The following is a 15770-nucleotide window of genomic DNA, read 5'->3' as shown; positions in this document are numbered from 1 at the left end:
GCCTTTTCGGGTTGAGGATGGAGTCAAGCTCAACTCCCAGTCCTACTGCCAGTTTCTGGAAGACACCTTCTTCAAGCAGTGGTACAGGAAGGAGTCTGCATCCTTCAAGAAAAACATGATTTTCATGCAGGACAATGCTCCATCACACGCGTCCAAGTACTCCACAGCGTGGCTGGCAAGAAAGGGTATAAAAGAAGAAAATCTAATGACATGGCCTCCTTGTTCACCTGATCTGAACCCCATTGAGAACCTGTGGTCCATCATCAAATGTGAGATTTACAAGGAGGGAAAACAGTACACCTCTCTGAACAGTGTCTGGGAGGCTGTGGTTGCTGCTGCACGCAATGTTGATGGTGAACAGATCAAAACACTGACAGAATCCATGGATGGCAGGCTTTTGAGTGTCCTTGCAAAGAAAGGTGGCTATATTGGTCACTGATTTGTTTTTGTTTTGTTTTTGAATGTCAGAAATGTATATTTGTGAATGTTGAGATGTTATATTGGTTTCACTGGTAAAAATAAATAATTGAAATGGGTATATATTTGTTTTTTGTTAAGTTGCCTAATAATTATGCACAGTAATAGTCACCTGCACACACAGATATCCCCCTAAAATAGCTATAACTAAAAACAAACTAAAAACTACTTCCAAAACTATTCAGCTTTGATATTAATTAGTTTTTTGGGTTCATTGAGAACATGGTTGTAGTTCAATAATAAAATTAATCCTCAAAAATACAACTTGCCTAATAATTCTGCACTCCCTGTATGTGCAGCAGCCAATCAGCAGCTAGCTCCCAGTAGTGCATTGCTGCTCCTAATCCTAGCTAGGCATTCTTTTTAAAGGACCACTAAATGCAGTACAATCACTTAATTAACAAGTACATAATAAAAAGACAAAACAATAACACAATAAACAGTAGATTATTATTTGTTTTGGCAAATTTCTTTTTTCTCCTATTTTCCAGGCCTCTGTATCATGTGACAGACATCAGCCAATCACAGACTAGTATACGTATACCCTGTGAGCTTGTGAGTGTGTATATAAAAAGACTGTGCAAAGATGTGGCCTTCTTAAATACTACAATCAGAACCTTCCTGTGGAGGGGTGGTAAGCCATGTATTGGGGCACATAAACTCTATCTCCCTTACTCGCGTGGGGGACTGGGGTTGCCGAACTTAGTATACTATAACTGGGCCTCCCTGGCAAAACTGGCATTAGACTGGACACTAAACACCCAGCATTTCTCTAGTACCCACTTAGAAGAAGCTTCCTTGCCTCAAATATCCCCTGCTTTCCTCCCGCATGCCACCCTATCAGAGCTCCCTGCGAATATAGTTACCCACCCGATGTTTAGAGATGTGCTCCTTGGGTGGAGATCTTTGACCAAAGCCCTTGGGTGGGACCCCGGTCACACCAAATACCTTCCCCTGACAGGTAATCCGAGATTCCACCCTGGCACGCTATACCCTGTCTTCCAGACTTGGAAAGCTCTGGGTGTTGACAATCTAGATAAAATGTTAGATCACTCAGCTAAGACAGTCTTGCCCTTTGACGAGTTATGCAGAAAGTTCCTAATCCCCTATACCAACAGATTTGCCTACTTTCAGGCCATACATTATATAAATCACATCTTACAGCACTGCGCGACATTCTGGGTCACCCCTCCGCTGGCACGCACCATAGCACAACTACACTATATCCTCAATTTATAATGCACTCATAAACTCAAAAGCAGCCACTATGCTACCCTATCTTTTAGACAACTGGCGTAAAAAGCTACAGACGATCTCCTCTGAAAAGACCATACTAGACAGCCTCACTCTTACCTGGTCGGCGACCTTGGCAGCCGACCTTAGGGAGTCTCAAATACGGGTTATCTATCAGGACTACCTCACACCTAGTAGACTGAGTAAGTGGAGGGCAGACTTCTCAAATGTATGTGGAAAATGCTCTTACCCTAACCCTGACTTTTTACACTATCTGTGGTACTGCCCCAAAATTCGTAGATATTGGAACCAGGTGTCCTTTTGGTTCTCCAGAATTATGCGCGCTCCCATCACGCTTACTCCCAGTCAAGTGATATTCTTAGAGCAATTAGCAGTTCCAAGACGAGATAAGAAACTTTTGATTAATGTCATACTCTTGGCAAGAAAGTGCATCTTTCGTAAATGGTTAAATGTTAATCCTCCCTCTGTTAGTTTCTTAAAGCAAATGTTACTGAAATCTTTGATGTATGAACAATGTGATACCTTGTATGATGTTGACACCAGAGTTGCTCGTTTCATTGTAAAATGGAGACTCTTTTTGGAGTCGCTAGATCTCCTTACCCAGAGGCGAGTGCTCTATCCGTTTAAAAATACGATATACATGTTGGAGGCAGTCATAAGGGGAGAGTGGAACATCTGGTAGAGGGACCACACGGGGGAGGTGTTTGGACTGAATTGAGGATGTATTGTAACCTGGGATGTAACATGCTTTTTTCATACTGGACAGGTGATCTGATATGATGCATAGCAAAGTTTGTTTTGTTGTTATTGTTTATTCTTGTTCTCTATTTTCAAACTAAAAAGCTCTCCATCCTAGGACAAATGTTTAGCCTAGGATGTCACGTTTTCTAAAAAGTTAAGTTTTAAAGAAATGTATAAATGGATTCACTAGGTATTTATGGAAAATTTATCTTTTTCATCTGATATCTTGATGTACGACAACTAATCATTTATGTCATATGACACTGTAACTTGATTGTGATTTTTGTATACCTGTGAATTTCAATAAAAATATTTAATAAAAAAATAAAAAAAAGACTGTGCAAAATGTGATTATGTCTTAAAACTGCATGCTCTGTCTGAATCTAAAACGTTTATTTTGACTTGAGTGTCCCTTTAACAAAAGATACCAAGAGGAGGAAGCAAATTAGATAATGGAAGTAAATTGGAAAGTTGTTTAAAATTGCATGTTCTATCTCACTGGTTTTCAAACCTGTCCTCAAGCCTCCCTAACAGGCCAGATTTTGAGAATATCTGAACTAGAGCATAGGTGAAATAATTAGCTGATTAGTAAACCTAGTTATTTTACCTGCTCTCACCCAAGGTAATCCTGAAAATCTGTTCTGTTGGGGAGTCCAGAGGACAGGTTTGAAAACCAGTGCTCTATCTGAATAATTAATTTTGACTTTTTAAAAAAAATAATATTTTTTTTTTTTTTTTTTAATATATATATAAAATCATTAAATCAACAACTGATATACAATACATTAATGCCATGCAGGGCACTATATAGAAATAAGAGGCACATTACATTCAAGTTATATTTAAAGAAAATAGCTCTATAATAAGAGGAAGAAAAAGGGAAGCAAATAAACATAACTATTGTTTGTCTCTATAGAACCAGCTCTGAGTTCCCCTCTTCAAGTTATACATTTTTAAACAACATTGACTATATAATCTTTCCTCAAATCCAAATGTTGAGTTTTATAGTTCTTTATATACATAACACATACATATATACATATGTTACAGAAAGAATGCTGGGAGAGGATTGCCAGGACCTTCCTGATTAACAGGATATGGAGCTTTCCACAGCAAAAATATTTGTTTAAAAATCTAGGCGGTATTAACCGTTTCAAGATCAGGTGCAGACCCCCAAAAACAATTATAACTTCAGAACGTATTAGAAAAGATAAAGTGCCACAGTAGAGCTATATGAGATACTGTGTAAAGGTGGGGGATTTCAGCACTCAATAGCACTTCATTTTACCCAGTTAGGTGTTTGGCCGGAAGCTATCAAGAGACACATACACGTATGCACACAAGTTAGGATAATTGTACTGAAAAGACATTTGCATCTTGTCTAGGTACTAGAAAATATATTACTACCACTGCAGTGGGATATTATAAACTAAATACCAAACGTAATATATTTAAGTGAACTGCTAAAGCAGCAACAGTGTAACAAAATTCTATTGATTCATGCAAGCAGAGAGTAATAGCTATTAACCAAACAGAATGACTTATAATCATATATACGACCTGTTTTAAAGTCCTCCTTATGGTTCAGGGATAAGAAAAATCACAGGTTCATAAGAAGTCCGTTTATGCCTGGGCCCAGGCTCCAGGTGAAGGAGAGAGTGTTTAAAGGAGAATTTTCAGAAACTCTTTTCTTGCTTATAATCAAAACCTTTTCAACAGGACTCCTATGCTAGGGCTCCGAGGTAAAGACGTCCTCTCTGACTAGCATAGATATACGATACTTTGTTACAAACCAAATTCTGTTGTTACTTGTAACCCACGACAAGCGCAGCTTTCCAGGAAACTGTGGTGAGCAGCGGTCTGGGTATCTGTATTTAGGCTCTTGAATACCATCAAAACAACTTTCACAAGTGTCTGATACTTGCTAGAGTCTTCATTCCTCCGGATCCTCTTTACAACCGCTAATGAAAACTTCAGTCTCTGGTTCGGGTATAACAATGAGGTTACGTGCAGAGTCGGGACAGGTACTTCCGACGTCAGACTGCTTTCTGCTTCCACTTTACAGAGTCGTATCACCTTTGCTCATGGGGATCTCGACTGTATCGGATAGCGGATGGTAGCCTCCATGAAACTTTTCCGAACTTGAGTAGACTGTAAGTCGGTGTCTGTCGATGCGCGTTTCGCCCCACAATGCTGAGCGAAAGCTAGGGCCTCATCAGGACTACCTGACACCTGTGTCTCCTGGCTATTATTGGATTCTTTACGAAGGGGTGTGTTTAATCTCAGTAAACAAAGATTATGGATTGGTTCTAAACAAACAAACCTCTAGGAAGACTAACCAATTGTTAGGAGAATAGAATCTGATACATTTGTATCTAAACCTGCCGTGAATATACAAAACTCATGTGCACCGTTAGATGGATATCGCCATCTTTTGTAACACTAGGTTAAACAGAGAAATAAGAACATAGGTAGAGCAATCTTTTGTAATGGAACATAATGGTTATTATCTGAGAGATAATATTTATTGATTCAGGAAATTTCCAAACCGGTAAACAATTTTTTATTTTTTCATCTTTAGATACCACAATTATCCCAAAAACGAGGCATACTCTATTCTTTCATTTAAGCCATTGGGAGTTACTGTTTTCAGTGTATATGTCCACCTGGCTTCTTTTTTAAATAGGCATTTATCTTCATCTCCACCTCTTCCATTTGTTATTCCTATATCAATTGCGATAAATTTTAGGGATACAGTGCTACTTTTATGTACCTCCTTGAAATGACGGGCTACACTCGTATCCCTTTCATAGAGGATGTCATCCCTGTGCTCCTGCACTCTGTCCTTGAACATTCTTTTTGTTTTTCCAACATAGAACAGAGGGCAGGAGCACTGTAAGAGATAGACAACCCCTACTGTATTGCAATTTGCAAAACATCTTATGTCAAACCTCTTGCCTGTATTGGTGCAGAAAGTTTTACTTTTTAGAATATATGGACAGTAGACACAATGTCCACAGGGATAGGTACCTTTAATCTGTTGGCGTTTGTTCAGCCAGTTAGTCTCTACCTGTGATCTAACAAATCTACTTTTGACTAATTTGTCTTTGAGATTTAGCGATTTTTTAGCTGTCATCAGTGGGTAATGTCCTACCTTATCTGCAATTTTTTCGTCAAGGGTTAGGATATGCCATTTCTGGGCCAAGATGTATCTAATACTTTGCCACTGGCAGTTATAGATTGTAATAAACCTTAAGTTGCTTTAAACTTGTTTCTCTTTCTTTGAATACAGGAGGTCATCCCTATTCATTTTCCTTACTTTATTAAGGGTATATCTGATCAACTTTCGTGAGTATCCCCTTTCTATGAATCTTCAAAGATACTCACGAAAGTTGATCAGATATACCCTTAATAAAGTAAGGAAAATGAATAGGGATGACCTCCTGTATTCAAAGAAAGAGAAAAAAGTTGAAAACAACTTAAGGTTTATTACAACCTATAACTGCCAGTGGCAAAGTATTAGATACATCTTGGCCCAATTGGTTCAGCCAATCGGATTGAACTTGAATCTGATTGGCTGATTCAATCAGCCAATCAGATTTTTCTACCTTAATTCCGATTGGCTGATAGAATCCTATCAGCCAATCGGAATTTGATGGACGCCATCTTGGATGACGTCATTTAAAGGTACCTCATTCGTCGTTCAGTCGTCAGCCGGGATGGATGCTCCACGTCGGCGGAGCGAAGAAAGAAGATTGAAGATGCCGCTTGATGGAAGATGCTGCCGGATGGAAGAATACTTTGCTGCCGCTTGGAGAAAGACATCGCCGGGATGAAGACTTCTTCTTTGCCGCTTGGAGAAAGACATTGCCGGGATGAAGAATTCTTCTTTGCCGCTTGGATAGACATCGCCCGCATCGGATGAGGAGTTCGGCCGGGCTGGGTGAATACAAGGTAGGGAGATCTTCAGGGGGGTAGTGTTAGGTTTATTTAAGGGGGGTTTGGGTTAGATTAGGGGTATGTGGGTGGTGGGTTGTAATGTTGGGGGGTGGTATTGTGTTTTTTTTTCAGGCAAAAGAGCAGTTTTCTTTGGGGCATGCCCCGCAAAAGGCCCTTTTAAGGGCTGGTAAGGTAAAAGAGCTTTGAACTTGTTTAATTTAGAATAGGGTAGGGCATTTTTTTATTTTGGGGGTTTATTATTTTATTAGGGGGCTTAGAATAGCTGTAATTAGCTTAAAAATCTTGTAATCTTTTTTTTATTTTTTGTAATTTAGTGTTTGTTTTTTTTGTAATTTAGTTTAGTGTATTTAATTGTATTTTAGTTTAGATATTTGTAGTTTATTTAATTTATTGATAGTGTAGGTGTATTTGTAACTTAGGTTAGGATTTATTTTACAGGTAATTGGGTAATTATTTTAACTAGGTAGCTATTAAATAGTTATTAACTATTTAATAGCTATTGTACCTAGTTAAAATAAATACCAAGTTACCTGTAAAATAAATATAAACCCTAAAATAGATACAATGTAATTATTAATTACATTGTAGCTATCTTAGGTTTTATTTTATAGGTAAGTATTTAGATTTAAATAGGAATATTTTCATTAATAATATTAATATTAGATTTATTTTAATAAGAGTTTAGTTAGGGATGTTAGAGTTAGATAGGGTTATTATACTTAATATATATAATATAATAACGATATTAACTATATTAACCCTAATATAATTAGGGTTAATATAGTTAATATATATAATATAATAATTATATTAACTATATTAACCCTAATATAATTGGGGTTAATATAGTTAATATAGCTGGCGGCGGTGTAGGGGGATTAGATTAGGGGTTAATACATTTATTATAGGTGGCAGCGGTGTAGGGGGATTTAGATTGTAGTACTATAGGGGGTAAAGTTAATACAAAGATTCTACACTCAGACTCTTAGCTAATCCCGAATGGTGATGTAACCTCAAAAACACTATCACCGAAGTTTAGAAGAAAAGAAAAAGTGGTTGGGATAGCGCTAAACAGCTGCGAGTCTTATAGAGTGAAATAAATGTATGTGATCTCGGATCGATTTTTATCTGAATGTGAGGGTGTCCCTGTTTTGGGTTGTCCAATTTTGGGATTACTATTTTGATATATGAGGATCCCCGGTTTATTTTGATCATATAACCGGGATGATAGAATAATTTCTATATTTTTAGGATAGTCTTATGTCCTATGGTTTTTTATATATCTCATAGATATTATTATAAAATATGACGAAAAAAAGGAAGGAGCAAATGCTTAAAGATATATGTATTTTTATTCCTATACAGATAAGATTCCTATCGTGAATTAGTTGACAGTAAAAGCTAACACATAGATGCCGGCATCTAGATTTAAAACATCATTAAAACAGTTTTTTATTTAAAATTTATACTTGTTATATTCTAATCAGTATTACCGCTGGTTTTAAACTATAATCGTGGTTTTATGAAAGCGGCTCTAATTAGCAACATTTAATACACAACAAAAAGTTTCTTTTCCTTAACATACATGTATCGTATATTATGTTTGTTACAATTACAATTTTTCGGTGCAGATCTATTTTTACAGTGTACTAGCTAGATAAGTGTGAATACCACGTATTTTTACTCAGACATTGATATTCCAGGTCTACGGTGGTTTGTCACAATTATAAATGGTAGTTAGTAGATTTATCTGTCATATATACGTGTATAGGCAGATTGTCTCTTATTATAAAAACCTTGGTATATTGTCCATACTCTGGATTTCCTCAGTTAAAGTTGTGACCGGCCGGTCTTTTGGTGAAGTAGTTCAGTGTGTTCTCCCTTGTTTTCTTTCTTTGGTTTAAATCCGGGTCCTTCAGGTATTTCCTGATCCAATTGTGGATTTCTCCTCGTGTCTATATAACCCTTAAGCCAGGTGATTGAGGCTGGAACGGTTACTGGATCCTTGGATAGGAATTACACATATGGAGTCTGTCCCTAGAAAGTGGGATATGGCTCGAGGTACATCGAGCCATATCCCACTTTCTAGGGACAGACTCCATATGTGTAATTCCTATCCAAGGATCCAGTAACCGTTCCAGCCTCAATCACCTGGCTTAAGGGTTATATAGACACGAGGAGAAATCCACAATTGGATCAGGAAATACCTGAAGGACCCGGATTTAAACCAAAGAAAGAAAACAAGGGAGAACACACTGAACTACTTCACCAAAAGACCGGCCGGTCACAACTTTAACTGAGGAAATCCAGAGTATGGACAATATACCAAGGTTTTTATAATAAGAGACAATCTGCCTATACACGTATATATGACAGATAAATCTACTAACTACCATTTATAATTGTGACAAACCACCGTAGACCTGGAATATCAATGTCTGAGTAAAAATACGTGGTATTCACACTTATCTAGCTAGTACACTGTAAAAATAGATCTGCACCGAAAAATTGTAATTGTAACAAACATAATATACGATACATGTATGTTAAGGAAAAGAAACTTTTTGTTGTGTATTAAATGTTGCTAATTAGAGCCGCTTTCATAAAACCACGATTATAGTTTAAAACCAGCGGTAATACTGATAGAATATAACAAGTATAAATTTTAAATAAAAAACTGTTTTAATGATGTTTTAAATCTAGATGCCGGCATCTATGTGTTAGCGTTTACTGTCAACTAATTCACGATAGGAATCTTATCTGTATAGGAATAAAAATACATATATCTTTAAGCATTTGCTCCTTCCTTTTTTTCGTCATATTTTATAATAATATCTATGAGATATATAAAAAACCATAGGACATAAGACTATCCTAAAAATATAGAAATTATTCTATCATCCCGGTTATATGATCAAAATAAACCGGGGATCCTCATATATCAAAATAGTAATCCCAAAATTGGACAACCCAAAACAGGGACACCCTCACATTCAGATAAAAATCGATCCGAGATCACATACATTTATTTCACTCTATAAGACTCGCAGCTGTTTAGCGCTATCCCAACCACTTTTTCTTTTCTTCTGATTTAGATTGTAGGCAAAAGAGCTGATTACTTTGTGACAAAGCCCCGCCAAAAGCCCTTTTAAGGGCTGGCAAAAGAGCAGTTTACTTTGGGGTAATGCCACGCAAAAAGCCCTTTTCAGGGCTATTTGTAGGGTTAGACTTAGGTTTAGTGGTAGGGATAGTTTAGTATTTTAGGGGTTAAATAATTTAATATAGATGGCGGCGGGGTAGGGGGATTAGATTAGGGGTTAATAATTTTAAAATAGATGGCGGCGGGGTAGGAGCTCACATTAGGGGGTAGGTAACATAGATGGCGGCGGTGTTAGGGTTCACTTTAGGGGGTAGGTAAGGTAGATGGCGGCGGTGTTAGGGGCTCACTTTAGGGGGTAGGTAAGGTAGATGGCGGCGGGGTAGGGGCTCACATTAGGGGGTTATAGATTTAATATAGCTGGCGGCGGGGTCCGGGAGTGGTGGTTTAGGGGTTAATAACTTTATTAGGTGGTGGCGGGTACGGGAGCGGCGGTTTAGGAGTTAATAACTTTTTTTATTGTTAGGATAGTGAGGGGGGATAGCGGATAGAGGGTTAGACGTGTCGGGCTATGTTTAGGAGGCGTGTTAGACAGTGCGGGTGATTTCATACTTTAGTCAGGTTTTGTAGGCGCCGGCAGTTTCTAACGTGGCGCAAGTCACTGGCGACTCCAGAAATTTGTACTTACGCAGATTTCTGGACATTGCTGGTTTATCAGACTTACGGCACGTTAGCATCTGACGGCGCCGTATATAGGATAGCTCGAGTTGCGAGCTGAAACTGCGGGCGACGCAGGTTCCCTCGCTTGCGCCGCAAACTACGCCGTATATCGGATCGCACCCCCAATGTCTATCCAAACTAATCTTATCTTTGAAAATTATATTAAGCCAAAAACTCACACAACATCAGAATTTTACAATTTTAGGACAATCCCAGAATTGATGTACCAGATCTGCATCTACTAATTTGCATTTGGGACAAGTTTGGGCCTTTGGATACCATTTTTTAATCATTGCGGGAGTAACATAAGCCCGATTTATTAGTTGAACATGAGATCCTGCCAGGCTTTACTGTCCCTTTAATGCCATTTATCCCCTGCAAATCTATGTATACAGAATCAACCCATACTAAGTTTCAAGAAGCTCGATGAATAGATGTTTGGAGTGGAATAGATCTGCCCAAGGACCTAAGTATGAGGAGGGAGGGGCAAGCATTAAAAATGTTATTGTTTTAGTTTAAAAAAAATAATAATAATTGTTGTTTTTCTTTATTTAAATAAAACTTTTTTTAAATTGCTATTGTTAAGTTAATCATTATTTTTCTCCTAATAAAGAACAGATGAAAAGTTTATCAAATATGAGTTATTAACCTATTAACCCCTTAAGGTACAAAGGATGTACAGGGTACGCCATAGGACACTATCACAGAGGAGGGGGTGAAATCGCAGGGCTGGCGGAGGAATGGTTCCTTGACAGTAAGTCACTTATAATTTATTTCCGCTGCACTTGCTGTGTGCAATTGCTTAGTCAAAGTCCGGAAAGCATCAGTGCGGGAGCTTGCTGATTAGAAAATATATGTCAATCAATAAATCAGAAAAACTAGCTTTTACAAGGAGTTGGCCCGGGACAAGGTAATTCTACAAATAAAAAAAAAAAGGTATTTTATGTGTTTTACTAATTGTTTAGGAGAGAAAATATATGGCATTGACAATTCAATAAATTTACCATCACTTTAAAAAAACAACAACCTTCATTAGCCGTTTTTAAAGATGAGATTGTCACCATGTGCAAGCACTGATTGGTAGTTATACTATGTGTATGAGTTTACCTACCAATTGGTGACTATTTAATGAGATTGACGCTGAATGTGAGGACTTGATGCCGATCTCATCATTAGCAACAAGTCTAAAGAGGGTTTTTATGCTTAAAGGGACATAAAACATTTTTCTTTCATGAATCAGAAAGAGAATATTAATTTTAAAAAACTTTCCAATATACTTCTATTGTCTATTTTGCTTCATTCTCTTGGTATTCTTTGTTAAAGAAGCAGCAATGCACTACTGGGAGCTAGTTAATGCATAAAATGGGCCAATAACATGAAGGATATATGTGCAGCCACCACAGCAGCTCCTAAGCCTACCTAAGTATCCTTTTAAACAAAGGATACCAAAAGAACAAAACAAATTAGATAATAGAAGTAAATTAGAAAGTTGTTTAAAATAACATGCTCTATCTGAATCATGAATGAAAAAAAATTGAGTTTCATGTCCCTAACATAAATTTATAAACAACTTCAGCATACGAGTGCTATTTAGGTCCCTTTAAGTGGTCAGATAACAGATTTCAGGTTATTAACTACAAATATTATCTCATTCTGATGACAAAAACAGGTGACTCGCACATGACATCCTGCTTACCTCCATGTGCATCAGGAAGGTCTGAGGTTTTGGTTTCGGTCTTGTCAGACATTGACTTGTTCAGCAACTGAATTTGTCAGATTCTTATGTTTCTTCTTTACTTACAAACGCAGTGATGTATATTGTATGCGATCTTCACAGTAACAGCAGCCTAAACACAGAGAGAGGGTCACATGTACAGTTCATTGTCATAGGGGGAAATAGTGTAAATATGGGTGACCAATGCCCTTATCTGAGCTTCATAAACAGATTCGAGTGTCAATTTTCTTGGTCACAAAGGGATTAAAGTGAATAAAACTAGTTAATCCAACAGGGGAAAGTGATTTAAAAAAATAAATAAAAAAAACATAATTTATGTAAGAACTTACCTGATAAATTCATTTCTTTCATATTAGCAAGAGTCCATGAGCTAGCGACGTATGGGATATACATTCCTACCAGGAGGGGCAAAGTTTCCCAAACCTCAAAATGCCTATAAATACACCCCTCACCACACCCACAAATCAGTTTAACGAATAGCCAAGAAGTGGGGTGATAAGAAAAAAGTGCGAAAGCATAAAAAATAAGGAATTGGAATAATTGTGCTTTATACAAAAAAATCATAACCACCACAAAAAAAAGGGTGGGCCTCATGGACTCTTGCTAATATGAAAGAAATGAATTTATCAGGTACGTTCTTACATAAATTATGTTTTCTTTCATGTAATTAGCAAGAGTCCATGAGCTAGTGACGTATGGGATAATGACTACCCAAGATGTGGATCTTTCCACGCAAGAGTCACTAGAGAGGGAGGGATAAAATAAAGACAGCCAATTCCGCTGAAAAATAATCCACACCCAAAATAAAGATTAAATGAAAAAAACTGAAATTATAAGCAGAAAATTCAAACTGAAACAGCTGCCTGAAGTACTTTTCTACCAAAAACAGCTTCAGAAGAAGAAAACACATCAAAATGGTAGAATTTAGTAAAAGTATGCAAAGAAGACCAAGTTGCTGCTTTGCAAATCTGATCAACCGAAGCATCATTCCTAAACGCCCAGGAAGTAGAAACTGACCTAGTAGAATGAGCTGTAATCCTTTGAGGCAGAGTTTTACCCGACTCGACATAAGCATGATGAATTAAAGATTTCAACCAAGATGCCAAAGAAATGGCAGAGGCCTTCTGACCTTTCCTAGAACCGGAAAAGATAACAAATAGACTAGAAGTCTTTCGAAAATTCTTAGTAGCTTCAACATAATATTTCAAAGCTCTAACTACAACCAAAGAATGCAATGATCTCTCCTTAGAATTCTTAGGATTAGGACACAATGAAGGAACCACAATTTCTCTACTAATGTTGTTAGAATTCACAACCTTAGGTAAAAATTTAAAAGAAGTTCGCAACACCGCCTTATCCTGATGAAAAATCAGAAAAGGAGACTCACAAGAAAGAGTAGATAATTCAGAAACTCGTCTGGCAGAAGAGATGGCCAAAAGGAACAAAACTTTCCAAGAAAGTAATTTGATGTCCAATGAATGCATAGGTTCAAACGGAGGAGCTTGAAGAGCCCCCAGAACCAAATTCAAACTCCAAGGAGGAGAAATTGACTTAATGACAGGTTTTATACGAACCAAAGCTTGTACAAAACAATGAATATCAGGAAGATTAGCAATCTTTCTGTGAAAAAGAACAGAAAGAGCAGAGATTTGTCCTTTCAAGGAACTTGCAGACAAACCTTTATCCAAACCATCCTGAAGAAACTGTAAAATTCTCAGAATTCTAAAAGAATGCCAGGAAAAATGATGAGAAAGACACCAAGAAATATAAGTCTTCCAGACTCTATAATATATCTCCCTAGATACAGATTTACGAGCCTGTAACATAGTATTAATCACAGAGTCAGAGAAACCTCTTTGACTAAGAATCAAGCGTTCAATCTCCATACCTTTAAATTTAAGGATTTGAGATCCTGATGGAAAAAAGGACCTTGCGACAAAAGGTCTGGTCTTAACGGAAGAGTCCACGGTTGGCAAGAGGCCATCCGGACAAGATCCGCATACCAAAACCTGTGAGGCCATGCTGGAGCTACCAGCAGAACAAACGAGCATTCCTTCAGAATCTTGGAGATTACTCTTGGAAGAAGAACTAGAGGCGGAAAGATATAGGCAGGATGATACTTCCAAGGAAGTGACAATGCATCCACTGCTTCCGCTTGAGGATCCTTGGATCTGGACAGATACCTGGGAAGTTTCTTGTTTAGATGAGAGGCCATCAGATCTATTTCTGGAAGTCCCCACATTTGAACAATCTGAAGAAATACTTCTGGGTGAAGAGACCATTCGCCCGGATGTAACGTTTGGCGGCTGAGATAATCCGCTTCCCAATTGTCTATACCTGGGATATGAACCGCAGAAACTAGACAGGAGCTGGATTCCACCCATACCAGAATTCGAGATACTTCCTTCATAGCCAGAGGACTGTGAGTCCCTCCTTGATGATTGATGTATGCCACAGTTGTGACATTGTCTGTCTGAAAACAAATGAACGATTCTCTCTTTAGAAGAGGCCATGACTGAAGAGCTTTGAAAATTGCACAGAGTTCCAAAATATTGATCTGTAATCTCACCTCCTGAGATTCCCAAACCCCTTGTGCTGTCAGAGACCCCCAAACAGCTCCCCAACCTGTCAGACTTGCATCTGTTGAAATTACAGTCCAGGTCGGAAGAACAAAAGAAGCCCCCTGAACTAAACGATGGTGATCTGTCCACCACATCAGAGAGTGTCGTACAATCGGTGTTAAAGATATTAATTGAGATATCTTTGTGTAATCCCTGCACCACTGGTTCAGCATACAGAGCTGAAGAGGTCGCATGTGAAAACGAGCAAAGGGGATCGCGTCCGATGCTGTAGTCATAAGACCTAGAATTTCCATGCATAAAGCTACCGAAGGGAATGATTGTGACTGAAGGTTTCGACAAGCTGATATCAATTTTAGACGTCTCTTGTCCGTTAGTGACAGAGTCATGGACACTGAATCTATCTGGAAACCTAAAAAGGTTACCCTTGTCTGAGGAATCAATGAACTTTTTGGTAAATTGATCCTCCAACCATGATCTTGAAGAAACAACACAAGTCGATTCGTATGAGATTCTGCTAAATGTGAAGACTGAGCAAGTACCAAGATATCGTCCAAATAAGGAAATACCACAATACCCTGTTCTATGATTACAGACAGAAGGGCACCGAGAACCTTTGTAAAAATTCTTGGAGCTGTAGCTAGGCCAAACGGTAGAGCCACAAACTGGTAATGCTTGTCTAGGAAAGAGAATCTCAGAAACTGAAAGTGATCTGGATGAATCGGAATATGCAGATATGCATCCTGTAAATCTATTGTGGACATATAATGCTCTTGCTGAACAAAAGGCAGGATAGTCCTTATAGTTTACCATCTTGAATGTTGGTATCCTTACATAACGATTCAATATTTTTAGATCCAGAACTGTTCTGAAGGAATTCTCCTTCTTTGGTACAATGAAGAGATTTGAATAAAACCCCAGCCCCTGTTCCAGAACTGGAACTGGCATAATTACTCCAGCCAACTCTAGATCTGAAACACATTTCAGAAATGCTTGACCCTTCGCTAGGTTTACTGGGACACGGGAAAGAAAAAATCTCTTTGCAGGAGGCCTTATCTTGAAGCCAATTCTGTACCCTTCTGAAACAATGTTCTGAATCCAGAGATTGTGAACGGAATTGAATTAAATTTCTTTGAAAAAACGTTATCTGCCCCCTACCAGCTGAGCTGGAATGAGGGCCGCACCTTCATGTGGACTTGGGAGCTGG

The 15770-nt window shown here is 38.0% G+C and overlaps 1 protein-coding gene across 1 annotated transcript in view; it reads right to left on the bottom strand.

Moving 5' to 3' along the window:
• LOC128657425 (oocyte zinc finger protein XlCOF6.1-like) overlaps nucleotides 1-15770 on the bottom strand; it is a 95631-nt gene that overhangs the window by 64545 nt on the left and 15316 nt on the right. The window contains exon 2 of the mRNA XM_053711777.1: nucleotides 11946-12096. Coding sequence (XP_053567752.1) covers nucleotides 11946-11997 — 52 coding nt within the window. The 5' untranslated portion in view covers nucleotides 11998-12096. The remainder of the gene's footprint in view (nucleotides 1-11945; nucleotides 12097-15770) is intronic.

The sequence above is a fragment of the Bombina bombina genome, chromosome 4 (genome assembly GCF_027579735.1).
Source record: "Bombina bombina isolate aBomBom1 chromosome 4, aBomBom1.pri, whole genome shotgun sequence".
NCBI lineage: Eukaryota > Metazoa > Chordata > Amphibia > Anura > Bombinatoridae > Bombina > Bombina bombina.
Note: the sequence above shows the minus strand (reverse complement) of the source record. Positions and strands in the feature narration are given on the sequence as shown.